This window comes from Spermophilus citellus, assembly GCF_964194105.1.
Source record: "Spermophilus citellus genome assembly, chromosome: 9".
NCBI classification, from domain to species: Eukaryota; Metazoa; Chordata; class Mammalia; order Rodentia; family Sciuridae; genus Spermophilus; species Spermophilus citellus.
In genome coordinates this window covers 24,339,658-24,364,515 of record NC_138191.1, presented here as the reverse complement: position 1 = coordinate 24,364,515, position 24,858 = coordinate 24,339,658, and the positions used below count along the sequence as shown (strand labels likewise).

The 24,858-nt window shown below is 39.0% G+C and overlaps 1 protein-coding gene across 1 annotated transcript; it reads left to right on the top strand.

Annotated features, from left to right (window-relative positions):
- The first annotated feature begins 488 nt into the window (after positions 1–488).
- On the top strand, positions 489–24,372 carry CD53 (CD53 molecule). The gene is made up of 8 exons (XM_081308586.1): positions 489–573; positions 17,086–17,165; positions 18,069–18,257; positions 19,220–19,294; positions 19,827–19,922; positions 21,433–21,513; positions 22,580–22,663; positions 23,513–24,372. The coding sequence occupies exons 2-8, from the start codon at positions 17,103–17,105 to the stop codon at positions 23,582–23,584; spliced, it is 660 nt and encodes a 219-aa protein (XP_081164712.1). The 5' UTR covers positions 489–573; positions 17,086–17,102; the 3' UTR covers positions 23,585–24,372.
- The last annotated feature ends 486 nt before the right edge of the window (positions 24,373–24,858 follow it).

The following is a 24,858-nucleotide window of genomic DNA, read 5'->3' as shown; positions in this document are numbered from 1 at the left end:
AGACTGAAGACAACTGGAGGTGCTGCGGGGGAGAAAACAGAGTAACTTCAGAGAGACCTGACTAAGTCTCAGTCCTACACTTTTTTTCTTAACATTATTTCTCGTGTTTCACTCCGCTCACAGTTCACCTGGATGGGAAATTACAATGGGTCTAAGAACAGGGATTCTTGAGTAGATACACAGGTCATCCTGAGGTTCCACCTCGATTGAGAAGCACTCTTCTTCTCCAGAACCATCCACAACAAACAGATTCATGCCTGAACCAATTTGGCCTTCAGGTTCTCCTTTGTTTCACAGAAACCATTTTAGGGTGGGCTGTGGGAGGAAGCTTCTCAGAAGCCACCAGGGAAGGGTTGAACCTCTGAGGCTAAGAGGGTGGGTGGACTCAGCCTCACTTCCTCCCTCTCCTCATCTGGGTTTCCTGTCGTCACAGCATGGTCACATTTTTTTTCTCCCTTCACTTCCCCTTTTACACAAATAGCCCCAGACATCTGTGTTATCAGCTCTGTCGTGGCCATCTCAAAGAGAATCACCACACTCGCCATAAAGGACTGAGGCACGGAGCTTGTAAAGGTAAGACTGATGACTTTTTAGCCCCGTTTGAGAGCAAAGCTCTGAACCATTTTATGCCGGGTCAGGATATCACCTTAGGAGTCTCCACATTACCTCTCTACTAACTTTAAAATGTCTGGTTTCACAGATATTTAGTACTGAAAGTAAAGAAAAAAGAAGGGTAATATCCTAGTAGCAAGTTCAAAAGCAATCAGGACAAAAGTACTTCAGCTTACCTGGGTTCCTATCATCTGGTATCTATTTGGGACGGCGCATTCCTTAGATTAAATGACTACAGAACTTGAATTACTTATTCTGTGTGGTAATTTCTATGTGAGAGGAAGTTAGGGGAGATTTCCTGTGTGCGTAGGTCTTTGAAAATTGTTTTTTTTTTTTTTTATTTTTAAATGAGAGAATTCATAGCCAGAGCCATTCAGAAAGGCAGCGAGCAGGGAGAGGTGGACCTTCTCCACTTGAGAAATTTTCAAAGTCTGTGACTCCCACTGTGACTCCTCAGAGCCACTAAATAGGAAGCATATCTAAAAATTAGGACACAGAAAGTGCTCGGTAACTGTATGGTAGGAGGTAAAGGCCACTGGGTTGGCTTTCAAAGAGCAGGAAGAACATAGTGATCTACAGGGCTCCCCCACATTAATTTATCCTTCGTGTATAAAAAATGAAGGCTAGGAAATATAACATGAAATAAACTTATGAAAGGCAACCTGCAAAACTTGATATAGCAATTGCTTTCCAATTCCTGGGCCCATGCAGTTTCAGAGACACAGCAAAGTTTTGGTCCCGACTTTCTGTGACCACCACCATAGCAGCTGCCGGTCACCACAGAAAAATCTACATCGGATCTTTCTTCCTCCAACACCTGTGAGAATCTCATTTGATTATGCCCTGGAGGAGAGAGAGGAAAGTCCCTTGTGACCACATCCACGTATCTAAGTACGAGGGGTTGGGATGGGGCAGAGGGTTAAAGTCCCAAAGTACTTCAGGGGCTACAAAGCCTTAATTTAAAAAAAAAAATGCTTTCAAATTAATTCACTTAATAATAAGGGATTAGACATTTCAACATTGTACTTTGAAAAGTATGGGTGGAGCAGAGGGGGGGCAAGGTAGGAGGGGCATATTTCAAATTTGCCTGGCCACAGCCCTGTCCTTAAGGAACTCTCCTGAGAGATAGGATATATCATACTGTGTAAGAAGCTGGGCCAAAGAGGTCTTAGCCTCTGGATGAACGAAGTTTTGCTTTCTCACTCTTGAGCGGAATCTGTACTGTTTTGAAACTGCGGTTGAAAGGGAGCAGAGGCTGAACTGAAGCATGATTTCCTGTGGTGTTTCCTGTGTGGGTCAGTTAAGAGTGTTTAGCGTTTAAACTGAAGGTACCTCTATACCCAGAGAAAATGTTTCAAATCTCATCCAATCACAGATACCATTACTACCACCTGAGGGACCCCACCTTTGACCATTGACAAAGAAGCACAAAGTAGAAAGGGAAAACTTGGTTGTGGTTGGTTTCTTGTGCCCTCTGGTCAACTCCTCTTCTTCCTCCCTATTCCCTCCCATCCTGCCATGGACCAGTGGCCAGGCATGTGCTCACTGGTGGACACAAAAGGAAAATTGATGTGGTTCAGTCTTAAAAGAGTGTGCCATGGAGGTCAGACACAGCAATACACAAACACAACAGTATGTGCTGTTTTCTAAAAGGGAAGAAGAATGTGCACAAAGTATAGGAAGAGTTTGAGAGTAAGCCAAAGACTCCCTGAGAAATTGCTTGGTGATGGCTTGGGTTCACTTTCAAAGAAGTATGGGTCTGCTATGTAGACTGGAGAAAATGGCATTACAGACCCAAGGCCCTGTATCTGCAAAGTCAAAGAAGCTGGACCCCCATACGTGTAAGAAATGAGCTTAAGCAAGAGAAAGAGCAGTCTAATAAGTCACAGGACCACAGGAAATGTGAAGCCCTTTCTCCTTGTTGGCCCTTGAAAGTGGATTACAAAATCACGGAGCACTGGATCCTGAGTCAGCCTGGGGCACACCAATGCCTGAGACATCCACCTGCTAGTACTGATGGGATGTGGTTTTAGGTGAGTGTGGAGAGGCAAGTGTTTTCCTCTTCAACCTAGATTTTCTCCTATAATCAGAAGGAAGGGTGGAGTTTTTGTGAGGTTACAACCATTCTCTTTCTGTCAGTTTCCATTCCAGAAATGGTGTTGATTTGATCACAGTGGTTTGATGTGTGTTCCTAGATGAGTCAACCCACAGCACTTTATACTCAGCAAGAGTCCATTTTGTGTAGATGGCCCTGGGCCCTATGGACCGGGCACCTTTTTTGGGGGAATTCACAGGACCAGCTGCCACTGTAGGTGCCGAGTGCTGAGGCAAAGTAACCCTGAGAAACCAGGCCGCTGTGCAGAACTGGCCTCTAGGGAGCGGAGGAGGGAAGGACTGCGGCTGGAGGTTTGTCTGTCGGTTTGGGAAGGCTGTTGGGAAGTGAGTTTCTGGAAAGAATAAGATAATGCATTTTCAAAGTCAGTGGGTGAGTGCTGACAGCGGAGGCCACGAATCTCTATGTGGGGATGCAGAGGCAATTCCTCTATACTCATCCATTTTGTGGGCACATGGTATAGTTCCTCCCCAAGTTGTCACATCAGGATCATAATAACTGTGGCCAAGAATTGTTGTAAAAGAAAAGATGCCACATTTCTACATTCACTTTAAATGGTGAGAGTGATAGAATGGGCTTGCAAGGAATTTAGAGATTATTTAATTTCAAATAAACTAACTTATAGTGAGAACCCAATAAATGTTAGCTTTTGTGATATTCTGACCAACTTGTTTTTTTTCAGTTGAAATTATTTAATTAACTTTTAAAAATGTCTTTTTTTTCCTCCATATGGTATTAGATTTCCTTTTCTTAGGGATTTCTCCCTAAACAAGTATTATTTGATTGTGTTCTTTGTTTACATAAAGAAGATTTCAGTACACGTTAACACAAGCCAACATAAACGTACAACTTAATCATAAATCTAATCTGTCTGAAACGCATATGTTAGCAAATAAAATGTTTAACATATATTTACTTTGCCAAAATTTTGTTTGACCTTTTCTATTTCAGAAGAACTAAATGGAGGGATAAGAATGACAGATGATTTTGATGCCTCACATCTTTTAAAACTTGAATTCATGACTTATTATTGATTTCACATCAGGAGCAAATAGAGGCATTAAAATCTTTCCATGGTTCATTCTTCTAAAAATAGCTATTATGCATTTGCAGCATTTATATAATTAGGGACTCACGGAGTAATGATTTTGAGATCAGAATCCCTTAGGTAATCTTTTTTTTTAAACTCCTACTGTGTGTGTGTGTGTGTGTGTGTGTGTGTGTGTGTGTGTGTAAGACTTGAGATTGAACTCAGAGGTGCTATACCTTTGAGCCACATTTCCAGCCCTTTTTATTTTTTATTTTTTGGTACCAGGGATTGAACTCAGGGGCACTTGACATTGAGCCACATCTCCAGCCCTATTTTGTATTTTACTTAGAAACAGGATCTCACTGAAGTGCTTAGAGCCTCACTTTTGCTGAGGCTGGCTTTGAACTCACAATCCTCCTGCCTCAGCCTTTCAAGCCACACACAGGTGTGTGGCACTGCGCCAGGCCCCTTTAATTTTTGAGACAGGGTCTAAATTGCTGAGTCTGGCCTTGAATTTGAGATTCTCCTGCCTCAGCCTCCTGAGTCACTGGGATTACAGGTGTGCACCATCATACTGTTTTTCTCTTTTTTAACTTTTATTTGAACAAATGTTCAGGTTAACAGGAAAGTTGTAAAAAATAGAATGAAGACTCTCTGAACCCCCTTCACCAGTACCCTTCCCTGGCTGTCTCATTTGAGAGTAATTGCTAGCACGATGGCCCATCTTCTAGGTATTTTAGTATGTAATTCTACAAACAAAACATTCTGTCACATAACCGCTGTACAGTGACCTAAATTGGGATATAACACCAATATAATACATTAACAATCTATCGAGTTTGTTCTGATTCCACCAGTTACCCTGTCAGTATTCCTCGTAGTAAAGAACTTCTTGATGGTGCGGTGCTTTAACAGCGTCTCTCTACTCTCTCAAACAGTCCCTGAGCTTGTCTTCATGTTTCATGACATTGATAGTCCTGAAGAATAAAGGCCAGTTACTTTCTGGTATGTCCCTCTGTTTGGATTTTTCTGATGTTTCCTCTTGATTAGATTTGGGTTCATCAAATTTTTGATAGAATTACTACAAAAAGGGCATTTCTTATCTCACAGGAGTCTTGCTCAAGCTGGGCATTCTTATCTGAGGAAATCCTGGATAGGCCTACATAATAGAGACCTTCTAGTGCAAACTTCTATTTATTTTTAGGATAAGAAGGACAGGGAGCCTCTACTCAATGGGCTGTGTGGTGTTCTGGGTAGTTGTTCCTGACACAGGGAGCGGCCTTATTCTAATGATTGCTGTGCCAGCCCAGCTGCTGGTAACATCTTGCTAAGCTCCCAAACAGGAAGAAGTGAGCCTCCAAGAATGTCTGGATTTGTATTTCCTCACTTTTCTCCCTTCCTTTATTCTTTCTTATTTTCCTTGTCTTGATTTTTTTTTACAAAAGGCAAACAAAATTTTTAAAAAGATATTTCACAGAAATGAAATAAGCAAAGTATTTTTAAAGATATTTTGGACCCCTGATTCTTTCCTGAAAATGAATGCTCAGGACCATCCTTAGGAATAGCCTGGTAGGTAAGTGCTGAATTTGATTTTTTTTTTTTTTGGTACCAGGGATCAAAACCAAGATTACTTAGCCACTGAGCCACATCCTCAGCCCTTTTTATATTTTATTTAGAGGCAGTGTCTCACTGAATTGCTTAGGGCCTTGCTAAGTTGCTGAGGCTGGCTTCAAACTCGAGATCCTCCTGCCTTAGCCTCCTGAGCCACTGGGATTACAGGTGTGTGCCACCATGCCCAGCTGAACTTGATCTTGTAGTCAGTATTTACTAAACCAGGTACTGAGGTAGTGAACCACCTCATATATCCCTCAAAACTATGTATCAGGCAGGAGATTTGGTAATATTCCCATTTTAAAGATGAAGAGGCTGTGTAAGATATTTTAATCAAGTTGCCCAATGCCAGATTTCTGATAAATGGCAGTACTAGAACTAAAAACTAAATTTGTTGGATTCCAATGCTAGTGGGATCCATGAAATATATGTTCTTTGGCCTATTAATAAGTAATCTTCACCAATAAAGTTACAATGATGCTCACAGTAAGTCTTCTGTAGATCAGGAAGCGACATCAGGTCAGCAGTTACCTGCAGAGGAAGCAACTTACTCTGCCCTACCCCAAACCTCAGTGATTTATGGAAACTTACCCTAGGCTGAGAGGCAGGCACAAATCCTCATGTATTTGTACAGTGTGACCTCCATCCCTGTTCACCCCACCTGGGTGAATGGTGACTCCGGAGATCCCACCCATCCTTCAAACTGCACCACATGGCTCTGCCCAACTGCAGATTCCAAACAGTACTGTCCAGCTAGGGAAGATGATCTACAGTTCTACCCAAGATGATTATGGCATGCAGCCAACAGCCACACTTGACAACAAAATCCAGCCCCTGGTCTCACCAGACTACAGAACACAGCCAGCTGTTCATACCATTCGACCTTAGAGCAAAGAAAGTGGCCCAGCCCAACTAGAGAACCCTGCACCAGAGTCTGCCTGCCTGGGTTTGCTACATGCTGGCCCATGCAGAATCCCAGACCAGATTAAATGCTTCAATTTTATTGTCACCAAAGAATACCTGCAAAGGCTGGAAGAGGTGGCAGTCTACAGAGCAGGCATCTCTGTAAGGTCACAGAGTTAGGAAAGAGTAATCTTTAGTGTAAGAATAAGTTGTCGTTAAACAAGCATGCTTTTCTCTTATTAGAGAATGTACATTAGCATACAGGAAGTTACTCAGAATAAAAACCCCATTTTTGTGTTTTACTTCTACCTAATCTTGTTTATTTCCCAAATTATTTGACCATGGATTCTTTTAATTCCCTATTGCTTTGTTGACTTTCGAATGAAAAACATATTAATGGCACATAAATATAATGGTCTGTGTGAAACCAAAGCTGCGTGCTGTAGCTGCAGATTGGCTTCTGAAATTGGATTCAATGAATGGAGTGCAAGAACTGCCAGAGGTTCTTGAAGTTTCTATCCATCCTTAGCTACTTCTAAACTGAAGCTTAGGACTAGATTGGCTGGTATTGCAAGTCCATGTCAAAGAAAAGAGGAGGATAGACTAGAAACCCACACATGGGAGAAATAGATGAATTTTAGATAGGGAAGAGGAATGGGAGGGAAAGGAAGGGGCAGGGGATTATCAAGGATGGTGGAATGTGATGGACACCATTATCTAAAGTACATGTATGAAGACACGAATTGGGTGTCAAAATACTTTATATACAAACAGAGATATGAAAAATTGTGGTATATATGTATAATAAGAATTGTAACGCATTCCACTGTCATTTTTAAAAAAATCAATAAAAATTTTTTCTTTAAATTACACTCATATACATATGTGAGATACAATATATTTCTTCATTTAATTTTTGGGAAATAAAATGTTTTATGCATTAAAAAAAAGAATAGAAACCCACAAGATGGTTTATCACCCCTAGGTCTTTACTCTGTAAGGAAACAAGGATGACCTGCTGTTGGGTCTTGAGAAGTGGCTACCGGGGAGGTTTCCTGGAAACCGATATCAGGGACTTTTTGCATAGAGCCGTGAGTCACAGTTTTAGGAGTGGAAGATTTTAACTGTGGGTTGGTGTCAGTTCCTCTGAAAATGGTTGAAAGGGGTGGGAGGATCTATAACTGGCCAGTAACAGTGAAGGTTAGGAAAGGGTAAATAAAAGAGCATTCTCTCTGGGTTTATATGAACACGGGGCCATTGTTGCATGTATTAAAAGTAGTCACCATCTTTATCAGGTTGGCCAATCTCCTTCCATTCGATGAGAGTCTGAGTAAGTGGAAAATCAGAAAAGGAGGAAGAAGAGGTTCTTCTTTCTGAGAAGGAGAGAATCAGAGGGGATACCCCAGTTTTGCTGGCACCTTGCTAGTCTGTGAACAAATGAGGTTCTGTGCGCCTGAAACACAGGATCCTAGGATGCTGGGGATAATGTGGCTGTAGCAGGCATCTGGCTCAGTCTCTTTCTGTTGCTTATGAGTGAGTTATTTGCCTGTCTAAATCAATTTATCAGCAGGAAAAAAATAAAGTTCAAGGCTTCTGACCCTATGGTATGTTCTTTCTACTCCATGAGATTAATTGTAGATAATAAACCAAGATCATTTTATTTGTTCATTGAACAATCTTATTAGTATTACTTAGCATAAATAGGTACAATTCTAGGCTTCAGGAATTCAAAGGCGAATAGTGACTCCTCTCCTCAAGGAGCTCTTATTCTAGTGAAGGAGGAGATGCTTGTAAAAAAAAAAAAAAGGTGGTCAGTAACAGGGCACAGGTGTTACCAGCATTCCTTGGAGGGAGTGAGGGCTAGGTGTGAAGAATTAGACACAATCAGAGAAGTCTCCAAGAGAAAGTGACACAGCTGAGTCATCAGGATGATTACTAATTAAATAGATTAAGAGGTCAGAGGGAGAAAAAAAGTATAAATTTCAACAGAGAACACACCCCAGTATATGTAAGGAAGGAGACATTGGAATAAGTATTCAAGGTCTACTGCTACGTTTTTAAATACAGATAAGACAGGCAGTATGGCCATGAGTTTGAAGCCATAGACAAGAGCAAATGAGGAGGGGCTTTTTGCATATATACCTGCATAAGTTCATCACCTCAGTCAAGACAAACAGCATAGTCCTAATTCTCAAAAGATTCCTCATGGCCTTTTGTAATTCCTTTCACCCACCCACCTTTCCCCTTTTTCCCCTCTACTCACCTCCTAACCCTCCCTCTCCCGTCTCCAGGCAATCCTCGATAAGCTTTCAGTTGCTATGTATTAGTTTTTATTTTTCTAAAATATTGTGTAACTGGAACCAAACAGTATATACTTTCTTGTCTAGTTTTTTTCACTTACCATAATAGAGAGTCACCTATTCTGTGCTGAGTTATCCATAGTTCATTCTATTTTATTGCTGAGTTCATCCACCTCTTGATGGACGTTGGGTTGCTTCTAGTTTTTGACTATTACAAATGATGGTGCTATGAGCACCCCTATACAAATCCTGGTGTGAGCATATGCTCTCATTTCTCTTGGGAAAATACATAGAAGTAGAGTGGCTGGATCATATCACTATATATGTTTAACTTTTTACAAAACCAGCAAACTGTTTTTCAACAGCATATACCATTGTACATCCCCAATGTTGTATTGAGAGTTCCACTTCCACCATATCTTCTCTGACCCTTGGTTTGTTTTTAAAAAACATTATACTCATTCTAGGAGGTGTGCTGTGGCATCTCACTGTGGTTTTAATTTTCATTTACCTAATGACTAGTAGAGAATTTGTTCATTTGCTTATCTGCCATACATATGTCTTCTTCAGTGAGGTGTCTGTTCAGATTTTTTGCCCATTTTAAAGTTTATTTTCTTACCACTGAGTTTTGAGAATTTTTTTATCCAAGATACACGTTTGTTTTTCTTGAGAAGGGGTTCTCTGTGGCCCAAACTGACCTTTAATTCCTGGGCTTAAGATCTTCTCTTGCCTTAACCCCCCAAGTACCTGGAATTACAGATGTGTGAAAGTGTGCCTGGCCTGAGTACAAGCTTTTTCTCTCATGTGTGATTTGGAAATACTTTCTCCCCTCTATGACTTGTCTTTCCATTCCCCAAACAGTATCTTCTAAAAAGCAGATGTATTTTGGTTTTGAAAAAGTCCAATTTGTCAGTTCCTTTGTGGATTGTGCTTTTTGTGTCTTATCTGAAAGCTTTTTGGCTAACTGAGGTTACAAATGTTTTCTATTTTTGTCTGAAATTTTGTAGTTTTAGGTTTTATATTCAGAGCTGTGATTCATTTTCAGATACTTTTTAATCTACTGAGAGACTTTATGACCAAATTCTCCTCCTCCTCCTCCTTCTTCATATATATATGTGTGTATGAATATATATGTAAATACATATGAATATATGTAAATATATATTTACATATATATGTGTATATATATGTATATATAGATAGACATAGATAGATATCCAATTGCTTCTGTATTATTTGTTGAGAATAGTATCATTTATTCTCTAATGTACTGACTTTACATCTTTGTCAAAAATCAGTTGTTCAAACAGGGCATGGTGGTGCACACCTGTAATCCTCGGGAGGTTGAAGCAATAGGGTTATAAGTTCAAAGCAACAGCGAGGGACTAAGCAACTCAGTGAGACCCTGTGTCTAAATAAAATACAAAAAAAGGTCTGGGAATGTGGCTCAGTGGTCGAGTCCCCTCAGTTCAATCCCCAGTAAAACCCGGCCCCCCAAAAATCAGTTATCTTTATATGCCTGGGCTCTCTATTCTGTTCCATTGATTAACATTAATACTATGTTGTCTTTAATGCTGTAGCTTGACAGAAAGCAATAAAATTAAATAGTATTTCACTTCTAACTCTGTTTTGTATCAAATTAATTTTTTACTATTCTAAGTCCTTTGAAGACCCAAATGAATTTTACTAATTTATTTATAATTTTTTAATTTTATTTTGCATTACTTGGGATTGAACCTCAAGATACTTTACCACTGAACTACAATCTTCAGCCCTTTTAATTTTAAGACAGAGTCTTGCTAAGTTACTGAGGATCTCACTGAATTGCTGAGGTGGGTCTTGCACTTGCAATTCTCATGCCTCAGCCTTCAGAGTGGTTGGGATTACTGTTGTACACCACTGGGCCCAGCTGCAAATTAATTTCATATTATACAGCAAACAATAGATTATCCGTTTCTTCCTTTCTCTCACCCTCTTTTTTTGTGGCATGGGGATTAAACCCAGAGATATTTTACCACTGACCTACACCTCCATCCCTTTTCTATGTTTTATTTTGAGACAAGATCTCACCAATTTGCCCAGGCTGGCCTTGAACTTGCAATCCTCCTGCCTCAGTCTCTGCACCCAACCAGTAACCTTTAAAGATATTTAAATGATGATAAAATATATTTATCCATGCCGTTTTGATCTCTAATGGCTTTCATTCCTTTGCATAGATCTGTTCTTCTGGTCTCATTTTTCTTCCTCCTGGAGAATTTCCTTTAATATTTCTTGCAGCATGGATCTAGTGATGACATTTTCTTTTTTAGCTTTTATGTATGCTACAGTCTTTGCTTCTTTTTTATTTTTGAAATATATTTTTATTTGGTATATAATTCTCAGCAGGGGCTGGGGTTGTAGCTCAGTGACAGAGCACTTGTCTAGCACATGTGAGGCCCTGGGTTTGAACCTCAGCACCACGTAAAAATAAATAAATAAAATAAAGTTATTGTGTCCATCTACAAGTAAAAAATATTTAAAAAAAAAGAATTCTCAGACAAAAACATTTCGCTCTTAGTATTTTAAATATATTATGCCACCATCTTCTGGATTAACATTTTTTTTCCAGAACTGCCCTTATCCATATATTTGTTCCTGTGTACCTAACATATCTTTTGTTCTATGGCCATTTTAAGATTTTACTTTTATCATGGGTTTTCAGCAATTTGATTATAAAGTGACTTGGTGTTGATTTCTTTGTTTCTTGTACTTGGGATTCATTGAGCTTCCTGGTAATGTGGGTAAATTATTTTCATCAAATTCAGGGTTTGTTTCAGTTATTATTACTTCAAATATTTTTCTCTCTCTACTCTTTTCTCTTTCCTCCTTTGGGGACTCCAATTATACATATGACACTAAAAATTGTTTCTCAACTCATGATTCTCTGTTCACTTAAATATATATATATATTTATATATATTTAATTATATATATATTAATTATATATAATTAATATATATATATATATATATATATATATATATATATATATATATATATATATCTTCTGTTTCACTGGGGATGTGTTCTCAAGTTCATAATCTTTTCTTTTGTGATGTCAAATTTTCATTGATCCAACCCAATATATTTTTCATCTCATACATCGCACTTTCATCTTTAGAAGTTTGGTTTGAGCCTTTAAAAAATATTTTCTAGACCTCTATGTAAATTTTTTTTTGAAAATCTGGCTTAATGACATTATCTACTAATCTAACATCTGGATCAACTTTAACCAATTAATTGATCTCAGCATTATGGGTCGTACTTTCATATTTCTGGCATGCCTGGTATTTTTAGCAAATCCAGACTTTGTTCATTTTACCTTGCTGGGTACTGGATATTTTGTTGTTTTTATAAATCCTGTTGCATTTTTGTTCTAGGTGCTTAAGTTACCTGGGAAAATGTTCGATTCTTTTGGGATGAACTTATAAAATTGGTTGGATGGAACTGAAGCAGTGTTAGGAGTTGAGCTACATGGTCTCTACTACAGAGTCAAGACCTGGATTATCCAGGGGGCTCTGACTAGATAAGTGGGTCCTTATGAGAAAGAAGCAGGATATTAAGAGTGGAAAAGAGCAAATGTGACAATAAAAACAGGGACTGGAGTGATGTAAGGAAGGGATCAAGGTATGCAGGTGACTTCTAGAAACTGGCAAAGGCACAGAAATGGATTCTTTCCCTGAACACTTCAGAAGGACCACGGTCCTGCTAGGAACTCCATTCAGAATTCCAATTTTCAGAATTGTACGGGAACAAATTGGTGGTGTTTAAGCATGGATTTTGTGGCGATTTGTTTCTGTAGTGATAGGCAGTTAATACAGGCCTCCTCTGCAGATCTCTGGTGTCTATTCTCTGAGCAGCTTTCTCTTCTGTATCACTCTGTCCCGGGAACCTCAGCTGCCCTGGTCTCCTCAGGGAATCTTGCAGGATCTCCCTCTCTGACCTATGGGCTGAAAACCGTCCATACACTATACTGGGGCAACCAAACACACACATCATTTACTTCCCATCTTTGAATGGTACTGTCCTTCACTTTTTTATATCAGTGTCTTGGAAGCCATCATATTTTTTTTTTTTATTATCTGTGCACCTGTATGGCACCTGTATTCATTTTCCTATTAATACAAGTGGCAAGCATGTCCAGTCCTGCTGCATGGATATTGTGGGTAGACTGGATGATGTAGCAAACAAAGTGTGGATGTATTTGACCTTGATATTGTGGTGGACTAAGGGATATTCTTGGCCCCTAGACCAGCCATCAATAAAAGGACTGAAAACCCTTGTCAGACTTTCTATGCCCGGCCTGTCTTCACTCATTGAAGCCATGAAATTTGGGTGTACCTCTGTGAAAGCACAGACTTATCCATTACTTGTATCCTTGAACTTAAACATAAACTTGGTGGTGCTTATATGATTTCCTGGTAATAAGCTGAACCAAGAAGTAAGGGTCGCTGATTCTAAGTTATCATCTTTAACAGCCTTTGTCCCTAGAATAGACAATATGATTGATGCATGTACATTCCATGTATGTATTGTATATCAAAATGCATTCTACTGTCATGTATGACTAAAACAAATAAATAAAAATTTTTAAAAAAGATGCAGAAAGAGTCACATACCAAAATGCTTCTGCTCCAATAAGCTTTATAATAGATAATAATAGTAAAAATAATTATAGGCAACAAAAAAAGTAGAAAACCTAAATATCTCTTGAACTAGATCAAACCACATAAGCAGGTACAGGGACAGGAAACCATCATTTTATAACCTGTACATTTTTTTTTTCAGGAGAGAGGATAAATCTGGTCCATGTTAGTCAATTTTGACAAGAGACAAACATCTCAAATATGTGATTTTATATTTTCTTTTTTTTGAAAACACAATCTGCAATAAACTTTCTTGAGAGAATTCCAAAAGAATGGAATATTGTCTAAGAAGAGATTCATAAATTGTGAAACATTAAAAAAATGCTAGAGCTTTTAAAAATTAGAAAAACAAAAATATGTTCTTTAAATTCTTTATTGATATTTTGAAAATTGAGGCTCCAGCTAGATTCCTCATCCTCTGTCAATCCTTCTCTTCACCACATTTTTAAAGATGATTTTTAATAATTCCCTCAATTTATCCACAAATGATTTCATATTTTCACATTAAGAAAATTCAAGTGGAAAAGGTAAAGTTCATTTTAATAATACAGCTTAGTTATCTCAATATGTGCCAAATATTAGCATTTCAACAGGTACCACATATAAAGTTAATATAGTCTTTTTGTACTAAGTGTATATTTTATGCTTACAAAGCACATCTTAATTTAAGTTAGCCAGATTTCAAGTGTTCAGGAGCCACAGTGCAACTCTAGGGTATAGAGAATCATGACAGTCTATGTTTGGTTGCTCAAGGGGATGCACCCATGTGAATGTGTCAACTTCAATGTTACCTCCATGAAATTCTCTTTCATCACTTTGAGACTTGATGTATTTTATCTCTTGATATATCTTGTGCAAAGGCTGACAGTAAGGATCTGCAAGAATCTGGGAATGAGGGCTGCTATATGTCACGTTCTAAGAATTAAATTAATAAAAATATTCGAGATAAAAAGAATAAGATTGTTCACCCATAAATGTGTTTAAGCCCATCAGATATTTGGTCAGCATGATACTGATAAAGGTCTGGGATTTATATAAATCCATCATCCACTTCTAATAACAGAGTGGTCCTTTAAGACTAAATAATATAGGTTCCATTTATTGTGTATTGGTCATGTCATATGCTGGTCTCTCTGATAACCTCACTTAATCTTCAAATCACCTCATGAGATATAAGTTCTGACCCCATTTTACATAGGAAAAAATTGAAATTAGAAATGTTAATTTTGTTTCCAACTTACACAAAGTTGTTTGATGGCATACATGAGAGGTGAATTCAAGTTTGATCTGAAAACCTGAACAGTAAATCATCATACATATTTTAAGCCTCCTAAGCATATTCATATGCATTTGTAACTGAATTAATTTTATTCTACTTGATTAAGGTAATGATATAAATTTAGGAATAATCCTGAGGTTCAAAGCAAGAAAGGAAAAATTAAAAGATATGAGATAGAGATGGATATTTGGTGTTTTCAGTAGAGACATTTACTCTACTTCTATGTAATAGAAATATCTTATTTATGGCTTATTTATGATGTCCATGTGATTCTTGGTTACCTTGGCAATGTAGAGACAGCACTGTGGATGGTACAGGAAACTCATACACTGGAAAAGGCAGTTTTAATAAGGAAAAAACCCCAATAAATTGACATTTTGTTTTATGTAAGTCTTCTGCACGGTTTTAAAACATGTGTCACTCTATAAAATCTTGTTATCTCTGAGGGAAAATTTAAAAATTTCTATCTGATTCTAGAATCAAGAACCAGTGTCTGCCCATAGCACAAGAGTTAATAACCAGAATCAACAAATGGGACTTACTCAAACTAAAAAGTTTTTTCCTCAGCAAAAGAAACAATAAGAGAGGTAGATAGGGAGCCTACATCCTGGGAACAAATCTTTACTCCTCACACTTCAGATAGAGCCCTAATATCCAGAGTATACAAAGAACTCAAAAAATTAGACAATAAGATAACAAATAACCCAATCAACAAATGGGCCAAGGACCTGAACAGACACTTCTCAGAGGAGGACATACAATCAATCAACAAGTACATGAAAAAAATGCTCAACATCGCTAGCAGTCAGAGAAATGCAAATCAAAACCACCCTAAGATACCATCTCACTCCAGTAAGATTGGCAGCCATTAGGAAGTCAAACAACAACAAGTGCTGGCGAGGATGTGGAGAAAAGGGTACACTTGTACATTGCTGGTGGGACTGCAAATTGGTGCAACCAATTTGGAAAGCAGTATGGAGATTTCTTGGAAAGCTGGGAATGGAACCACCATTTGACCCAGCTATTCCCCTTCTCGGTCTATTCCCTAAAGACCTAAAAAGAGCATGCTACAGGGACACTGCTATATCGATGTTCATAGCAGCACAATTCACAATAGCAAGACTGTGGAACCAACCTAGATGCCCTTCAATAGATGAATGGATAAAAAAATGTGGCATTTATACACAATGGAGTATTACTCTGCATTAAAAAATGACAAAATCATAGAATTTGGAGGGAAATGGATGGCATTAGAGCAGATTATGCTAAGTGAAGCCAGCCAATCCCTAAAAAACAAATGCCAAATGTCTTCTTTGATATAAGGAGAGTAACTAAGAACAGAGTAGGGACGAAGAGCATGAGAAGAAGATTAATATTAAACAAGGATGAGAGGTGGGAGGGAAAGCGAGAGAGAAAGGAAATTGCATGGAAATGGAAGGAGACCCTTAGGGTTATACAAAATTATATACAAGAGGAAGTGAGGGGAGAAGGAAAAATAATACAAGGGGGAGAAATGAATTACAGTAGAGGGGGTAGAGAGAGAAGAGGGGAGGGGAGGGGAGGGGAGGGGGGATAGTAGAGGATAGGAAAGGCAGCAGAATACAACAGACACTAGAATGGCAATATGTAAATCAATGGAAGTGTAATTGATGTGATTCTGCAATCTGTATATGGGGTAAAAATGGGAGTTCATAACCCACTTGAATCAAAGTGTGAAATATGATATGTCAAGAACTATGTAATGTTTTGAACAACCAACAATAAAAAAAAAATTAAAAAAAAAGAAAACAAAAGAACCAGTGTCTGGGCATTAATGTCCTCACTGAGAAAATGATATTCTATTTTTTTAAAATCAGGTTCACACTGGTCTCTCTTTTCACTTCTCCATTGCATACTTATTGGATTGTTTCATCTCTGCTGTAAGATTGACATCTTCTAGAGGAGCCGACGGCTACTGTTTAGTCACTTCTCCCACAGCATCTAGAACACAAAACACTGTAAATGTTTCCGCAATAAAACAATGAATGAGGCATAGGTATGTTCCCTCCCATTTTCATATGGAGAGGTTTGCAGACCAAACTTGAAATGCATATGAATCTCAGGGCATTTATGAAACCAAATGATCAAGCCTCTGGCATTCTTGGTGGCTGACTGACCAGTCAATTAATCCCTACCCCGGGAACTGCCTTCTTAAGCAAGTGCCCAGGCACTAGTCACTAATGCTGCCCATGGATTGAAAACATTGATCTGGTCTGTATCAGTGTGACTCATCCTCTTCAAAGAATGGCTCCATTGTTTCCTCCTACAGTGCTGAATTCAGTATTAAGAATTCCTTGCTGGATTGGAACATTGAAGATGAGCCAATTGGCACCCCGGTTCAGAAACTAAGAGAGCAGAGACTATGAGGGAACTTTCCAGAGAACAGTCATAGCTCAAACCCAAGGTGATGCTAGTGATCCTTGAACCCTGAGCATTTGTGTTTTTGAGTCCACAGTTCCACCTTGCAAAACCAGGTCACTTACTCACATCCTTTTTTTCCTTCTACTTTTTAGGCCAAGATTTTCCCAGCATGGGCATGAGTACTTTGAAATTGTTAAAGTATGTCTTGTTTTTCTTCAACTTGCTCTTTTGGGTAAGTGTGTCTCTTTTGAGCATGGCTGAGTTAACACACCTCCACACCCCCAATTAAACTGTCCCTCTCTCTCCTGTACTAAGGAGTCTACAACCTCTGTACCTGAGTCACTCCCAGCACACCAAGCTTAGGGGCAAAGGAGAAATAATTTGCTCTCTTCTTCCCATCCTGCCACCAAATATCCACACCTATTTCATACCTTTTTGTTTTTCTTTTATTTGTCCTTCTCTTTTCGCTATAAACCTACAGTACTGAAAAAAAAAAAAAAACCAACAACAACAGTGCAGTTATTAATGGAGGTATCATTTGTCTCTAGAGGCTTTAAACTCTTGCTGCTCACAGCTGCCATCTATAGGTGAAAAACAGACCGAAATTTAAGTATTCAGTACTTTTTTTTTTTAATGCCTTGAAAGAATAGGTGATTGAAAGAGAAGTCATCTTTTGGGGGGAGATTTCACTGGACCAAATTCAGCAACTGAATTTCAGATACAGAATAGGTTGGCTATGAGAAGATTCTTATAAGTTGGACTTCTCTAGCTTTATACCTGGCAAGATGAACTTCCTCAAGCAGGGCACATGCTCTTCATGGTCAGTTTCCAAAGGGAAGATGATGTATGAGCAATTGAGGAGACAAGGAATAAGATATCGTAAGCATGAATCCGAGCATGTACGCCATGAAGGCAATGTGTGACTCACAGGGGTGACCTTTCTTTGCTATCTGAAATGGAGTAGAAAGATATATGAGTGGAATTTCATTATGAGGAAGCGGGGATTTCCTGTTTTCTAAGAGCATGAGGAAGCTGGGTAAAGAGATTGTTCCTGAGAGTCTTGATTGGATAAAAGAAAACATGTGATTCTGATCTCAAGAGTGTGAGAATATGAATGTGGGATTTTTCCTTTCAGTTCTGTGGCTGCTGCATTTTGGGCTTTGGGACCTACCTCTTGGTCCACAACAACCTTGGAGTGCTCTTCCATAAACTCCCCTTCCTCACGCTGGGCAATGTGCTCATCATCGTGGGTACCATTATCATGGTGGTTGCCTTCTTGGGCTGCATGGGCTCCATCAAGGAGAATAAGTGCCTGCTTATGTCGGTGAGTCCTTGTAGCAGATGTGGTGCCCTAAGTCTGGGGGGATGATGCCTCAGGTCCCAAATAATATGTTTCTTGATAGATCACCTATTGACACAGGGAAATTATGGGGTTAGCACCTCAGGTCAGCCAGGTCTGTTCAGACCCATAGTATTTTGTTTCTGACTGGGATCCCAAGGGCATTATTACTATCTTCCTTGGCATCCAGTTTACATCGTTCATAAGGACCCTTTTCATTATAATTTCCCTTCATATCATTTAAATTTAGCTTCATATCTGGTTGAAATCAAGTGTCATCCATCTGCTTAAATTCTCATGTTGGAATGTACTTCAGGACCTGACTTACAGTCATTAACTGATGGAAAAATGATCTGAGAATGGTGGCCCTCCTCAAAGAGCAGAAGATGCTTCTTTAACTCTTATCTGCACAACATACACCATAGAGAGAGTGGCCCAGGTTAGGTGAGGATCTTGGCTACAGCCAATGAGGTCTAATGTGAGAGATGTTTAAGCCCTAAGAGAATGTGAAGTCTTACAGTTGCTCTCCCGCCCCCCCAATCTGGTAACCATACTGAGGAGCCCTTTCAGGCTTAAGTCTTGCCTTCAAGCATTATGAAAAAAAAAAAGAGCTCCACATTTCTCTAGTGTGAAATAGACTAATACTTAAATTGCTTCCTTTAATCAAGAGAAGATGTTGAATATGTACTATGTGCATGGTATTCTAGTAGGCACAAGGGATAGGAGAGAACAAAGACAGAAGACAGTTGACCTGACCTTCTAGAGTTCCAGTTGTAGGAAAAGAACACATATTCCTCACAAAGCAATAGAAGTCTTGGAGATCTGAGGTGTTGGAGAAGAGGAATATCCTGCAGGTGTGCAGAGACCTGCCTGGATGCTTCTAGGGTGGCAAAGGGTGGGCCAAAAACTGGGATCAGTGTTGTAAGCATGTGCCTGCTTTGTCCCAGTTCTTTGTTCTTCTGCTGATTATCCTCCTTGCTGAAGTGACCTTAGCCATTCTGCTCTTCCTGTACGAGCAAAAGGTAAGTTATAAAGAACGTGACTTGTTGTCTCACTGTTGAAAGTGGGGAGTGTCCAATGAAGAAGAATTTGGCACACAGTCTGTTCTACAATAGAGATAGAAATGAAATGGAAGGTTGGAGGAAAGAGATTAATGGTAATTTGGGATAGAAAAATATGAAGGAGATTGTATTTTGAGAAGTTCCATGAATGATTACTGGAAAGAACAAAATGTTTTTTTTTCTCCCTCTGACTTTCTTTCCTCTGTGTATTTTACAGCAGAGAAAATCTGTCTCAGTGTAGTCCTTGCTATAATCACCACTTTTCCTCCTTCATAAAACCACAGAGCTAGAAGGACAAAAGTCCAATATATTCTTTTTTCTTTAATGCCTTCTCACCATTAGTATTTTTTCCTATATATACACTTCTCTAGTCCTGAGGAGACCACTTGGGAGGGAGGAACAAGTGGATCCACTAGCTCTACTAGAAATCTCTTATTCCTGGAATTCACCTGTTTTTCACAATGTCTCTTTTTCTGGAACGTGCTGTTCCCAGCTGCATAACTATGTGGCTGACGGCCTGACCGAAAGCATCCAGCGTTACTATTCAGACAACAGCACCAGGGCGGCGTGGGACTCCATCCAGTCATCTGTGAGTACACAAGGAATTCTCCTCAGATCAACCCAGACTTCATTTTTTTTCAGCCTTGGTCCTAGCTTTCCTTTCCTGGAAGTTTCAGAATCTAAGATCCTTATCCCTGAGGTCCAGAATAATGCCTGGCTATCACAAACCAGGGAGCACAGGAACAGGTCTGATGGGTACCAAGTCATCTACCATCTCTTTCATCCTTTACTGTCCAAACTCAGGATCATTGTTTAAGCCCTAAGAGAATGGGGAGAATATGCAAATACACTGTATTGAATTAATTTAGGTATTTTTCAATATTTTGCTGAAAACAGCAATTGTGTAAACACAAGAAATCTATGTTGAATTCCCTAAGCACCCAAATTAGGCTGGTTACCTAACTTCCCAGGATACCACTCCTCATATTCCCAGCCCATCCACAAACATAAATTAACTCTGTATTCCTGCCTTGGTATGTTGAGGGACAGGAAAATTTAGGAAGGCTTATGCAGGCATAGTCTGTGCCTCAAACAACACTACTATGACCACATGCTGGCTCTATGTAGTGTAGAAGATATGACACAGGAATTAGAGCATAGAGACCAGAACTGGGTGGCCTTTGTATTTTCACGTAACCTCTCTAGATCCTCAATTCTTTGCTTTTTTTTTTCAATTTAGTTTTGAACTCTTTTTAGCATATAATTTTCAGAGATCATACAAAGGTAAAGATAATATTAGCAAAACACATCTCTGGGTCCATAACATTTTTTTTCAGTGTCTTCTCAACTAATCCCCTATACTTCTCTGCTAGAACATTTTAAAACAAGTACTAGATCTCATATCATTTCACTCATTAAATATAATTAATAAATAGTCTATAATCAGATTAACCTATTTTTCTAAGAAATTCCAATTGATTTATTCAAATTGAGATCTAAACCAGGTCCATATGTTACATGTGGATGCTATTGTCTAATTTTCTTTGAAAATAGTATCTTTTCTTGTTCACATTGTGTGCTACGAAAAGAAATTAAATTATTTGTTTTGTAGAGTTCCTCATTTTCTAGCTTGTTTCCTCAAGGTAGTTTGGTGGCAGGGAGCCTTTGTTTCCCATAAGACCTGTGAATCTCGAAGCTGGATGAGGTACTATGTCATGGAAAGACTATCACAGCCGGTACTTTCCTCTGCATGATGTAAGCAGGTGCCTAATGTCCAATTGTCCTGCTTTCTGTGATGTAAAGACTGGCTAGTGGGTCAAGATGTGATCAGTCTGGTCCCACCATTATAGAGTCTTCTGGGCATGGAATTCTTGATCTCTAGAATGCAAATAAATTAAACATACCCTTTCTATTTCATGGAGGTCTTATGTGACTAAAATGATATAACAGGTTTGAGAGTATTTTGTTCCAAGGAGTCGTAGACAAATTCTGGACTTTCTGCTATTGAGCCAGATCTGAATGGCCCACCGTTTCCTCTAATGTCCAGTCTTCCTCCTATTGGCTTTCTAACCATACCTTTTGGGGGGTTTGTTTTTTAGCTGCATTGCTGTGGTGTAAATGGCACGAATGATTGGATCCATGGCCCACCAGCATCTTGCCCCCAAGGTCAACAAATTCAGGTAATTTTGCTAGCAACTTTCCTGTTATTGGCTTCTTTGTTTAAATGTTTAATTACCTTGGGGACTGCAGTTATAAATTAACTAGAACTTCCACCAGGAAATTGAGGAACTTAGAACAAAGGATAGAGCAGATGACAACCCCAGGTAATTAGAGGAGAAAATTGGGGGTGGGGGGGATTAAGCTTATTAACTAGAGACACTGTGAAAAATCTTGCTACACTGAACTGTATAAATAGTGAGAGTTTGTGTGAAAGTAGCAGAGGGTTGTTGAGATATTTCTCGAGCAAGAGGTATGCCTCCATAAGGTTGAAAGTAAAATGTATAGGATTGAGGTAGAAGAACTAGTCCCTTCACCTGTTTGTCTATTCCTTCCTTGGAGATGGAAGGACCTGGCCCCTTAGTGAAATGAATGAAAAGTGAAGGAATGATGAGTTGAGAGAAAGAGTCCATGGAATTGCTAAAAACCTCCTCTTAATTTGGACCTCCAGAATACGCTCAGAGAAGAAGCCAAAGTCATTCTCTAACTACACCAATTTCCTAAGATCCTGTCCTCACTCCACATTACCCACTCCTGAGGTTGTTTGGAAATCTACAAAAATTTTTAGGTCTGTGGAGGAAAAAGTAGAGTACTTACCAACCAACACTCTGGAGCTTGGTTGGGCTATGATAGATTTATTGGTTGTTGAAGCAGAAATTAAAATGCAAACTAATCTTAGGATTGCATAGTCTATATCCCCGTTTGTTGATCTTAAATCAGCACTGAGTGTTCAAAGAACATGAAGACATTCACTTCTGACTCTCCTCTTGGAAGCTAGTTTAACTCAGTGGGTAAGAACCTAGGACTCCTACATTAGGTGCCACTGTAATGATAATGCCAACAGAAAAATATGTACTTTAATACTCTTTACGTTTTGCATGTTTCTTTATCCATGCAAAGAAAATAAAAAATATATTACCTAATTCTCTTTGATGTCATAAGGCAAAACACAAACTATTTTCCCAAATAATCCTCCTGAAATTTGAATTATAAAATAGTATTATTTGTATCTGTAATTTTTTTTTCTAGGGTTGCTATAGAAAAGCACAACTGTGGTTTCACTCCAATTTCTTGTATATCGGAATCATTACCATCTGTGTATGTGTGATTCAGGTAAGAACTTAATCCCAGAATAACTTTGAGGATTAAATGAGTTAAGTCACATAAAGTTTTAGAACAGTACTGGGTACACAGTCTATGTACAATAAATGCTAACTATTTTAATTAGAATATAAATTTCCCTAGTCAAGTAGCAAATGATGTTATTATTGATTTGATTTAAGGCATACAGAATGTATGCCATAAAACATCTATCTTTCAACGGGTCCCTTCGAGATATGAATGATTCACAGTCATTGAAAACTGCCAAGTAGAAACACTACTTTGCTCCCTAACTCAGCTGGCATGGAAAAGACTGATCAATAAAAGAAACTACCTGATAAATTGGCCTTGTATGCTAAGACACTTGATGAAAATTATAATCATTTTCCTCTTTGTTTCTAGGCTTAGTTTGACCAATGAAGGGTGAATTGGGGGGGTCATTTTTGGTTTTGTGTGATACGTTTCACATTTTTCTACCGAACTTTTGGGTATATGACAGACTATTTAAGACATAATAATGAAGCTCAGAGAAAAATGACCAAAAAGTCATAGGGAGGGCATGGGTAGAGATGACTCACTGCATGATGTTCAGTTCAGCAGAATGTGACTCCACCAGTAGCAGGGTATGAAGATGTCCCAATACTTTATAATTTAGTGCCTAGTCATCATTGTCCCCATTCCTCTGCCCACTTGTATTCTTAAGCTAAAAGAAAGAGCTCCTGAGAGGGAATTGAGAAGGGTTGAGGGAAGAGGGGTGGCTGTCATTGATAAACTCTTTTTATCTGTGGAGCCAATCCCGGGTGCTGTGGTGGAAATGGCTTCTCTTACAAAGGTCTCACACTTTCCCAACTCTCTTCTCAGGTCCTGGGGATGTCCTTTGCATTAACCCTGAACTGCCAGATTGACAAAACCAGCCAGGCCTTAGGGCTGTGACCCGCCACTGAGCTATGCTGAAGAGACTTGTTTCATCTCTGAAAATACAAAACCACTTATAGCATGAAGCCCCGAACGATCACCTTCTGGACTGGCATCTTTGTCCTCCTCTCATCTCTTCCCTGTTGGGGTCCCTCTCTTAAACAACCAGAGAAGAGGGTACAGACCAGGAACTTCATATCTCAGACACCCAGATAACATGCACCTACTGACGGCAACAGCCACGTCCCTCAAGGTGGTGATACATACCTGGGTGATTTTTAGACATGACGGGCCAAGAGGATCTGTGGTTCCTAGTGGCTCAAGATCAAAGGGCAGTTTCAGGATTTGAATGTTTGCGTGTTCCCATTGTCAAATCCCTCCCCGGCCTCTAGGTTATGCCATCCGCTCTACAAAGTCACACGAGAGACAGACTGAAGGGAGTTCTGGAGTCAGGCTCACTAGATTATTGTCTGTCACAATGTAACTTTTGACCAGGGGCCTTGGCTATAAGAAAGACAAAGTACTCTCTTCAAAGGCAAAAGTTTCATTTCATTTTCTTATTCAAAAGTGCCTTGTTGATTTATTTTAAGCCTTTCCAGTAAAAAAAAATGTATAGTGATTCATATTTTTACTTCAGCCGGTCTCTTAGCCTTTGAGTCACACAGCCATGGAGAAACTCAGCAGTACTAGTATCTCTGGTAGGTTAGCTGATAATCACCTTCAGAAACGTTCCAGTGTTATTTTTCTATCCGATGAGTTTTGTTAATGTATTATTTTAACTCTTCAATAAATAAAATACCTTACGGTCTCAACCTCAAGTTTCTCATTCCTATACTTCACTTTTTTCCATGACTCAACTCAATAGCCCTGTCAGCAAGACAAGATTATTCGCTATTATTGCTGCATTATAAGTTAGTCCAAAATTTAGTGGCCAAGAAAAACAAACATTTGGCTGCAGTTATCTCAAGGGTCAATTAGAAGGGAATCCACTGTCAAGCTCTCATGTGGCTATTGGCAGGCCTCAGATCTCTGCCATGCCTGTTTTCCACGGGGTTACCTTATGACATGGCGATTACTTTTCTCTACACTGAGACGTCCAAGAGAGAGCATGAGATAGAGCATCTAAAACAGAAGGCACAGTCCTTGTATCACCTAATTCAGAAGTGCCATCACATCAGTTCTGTTGTATTCTATTCCTTAGAAGTGAGTCAAAAAGTTCAGACCACACTCAAGGTGGGCAGAGTACAGACGAGTATGAATACCAGGGATTGATACCATTTTGCCCATCTAAG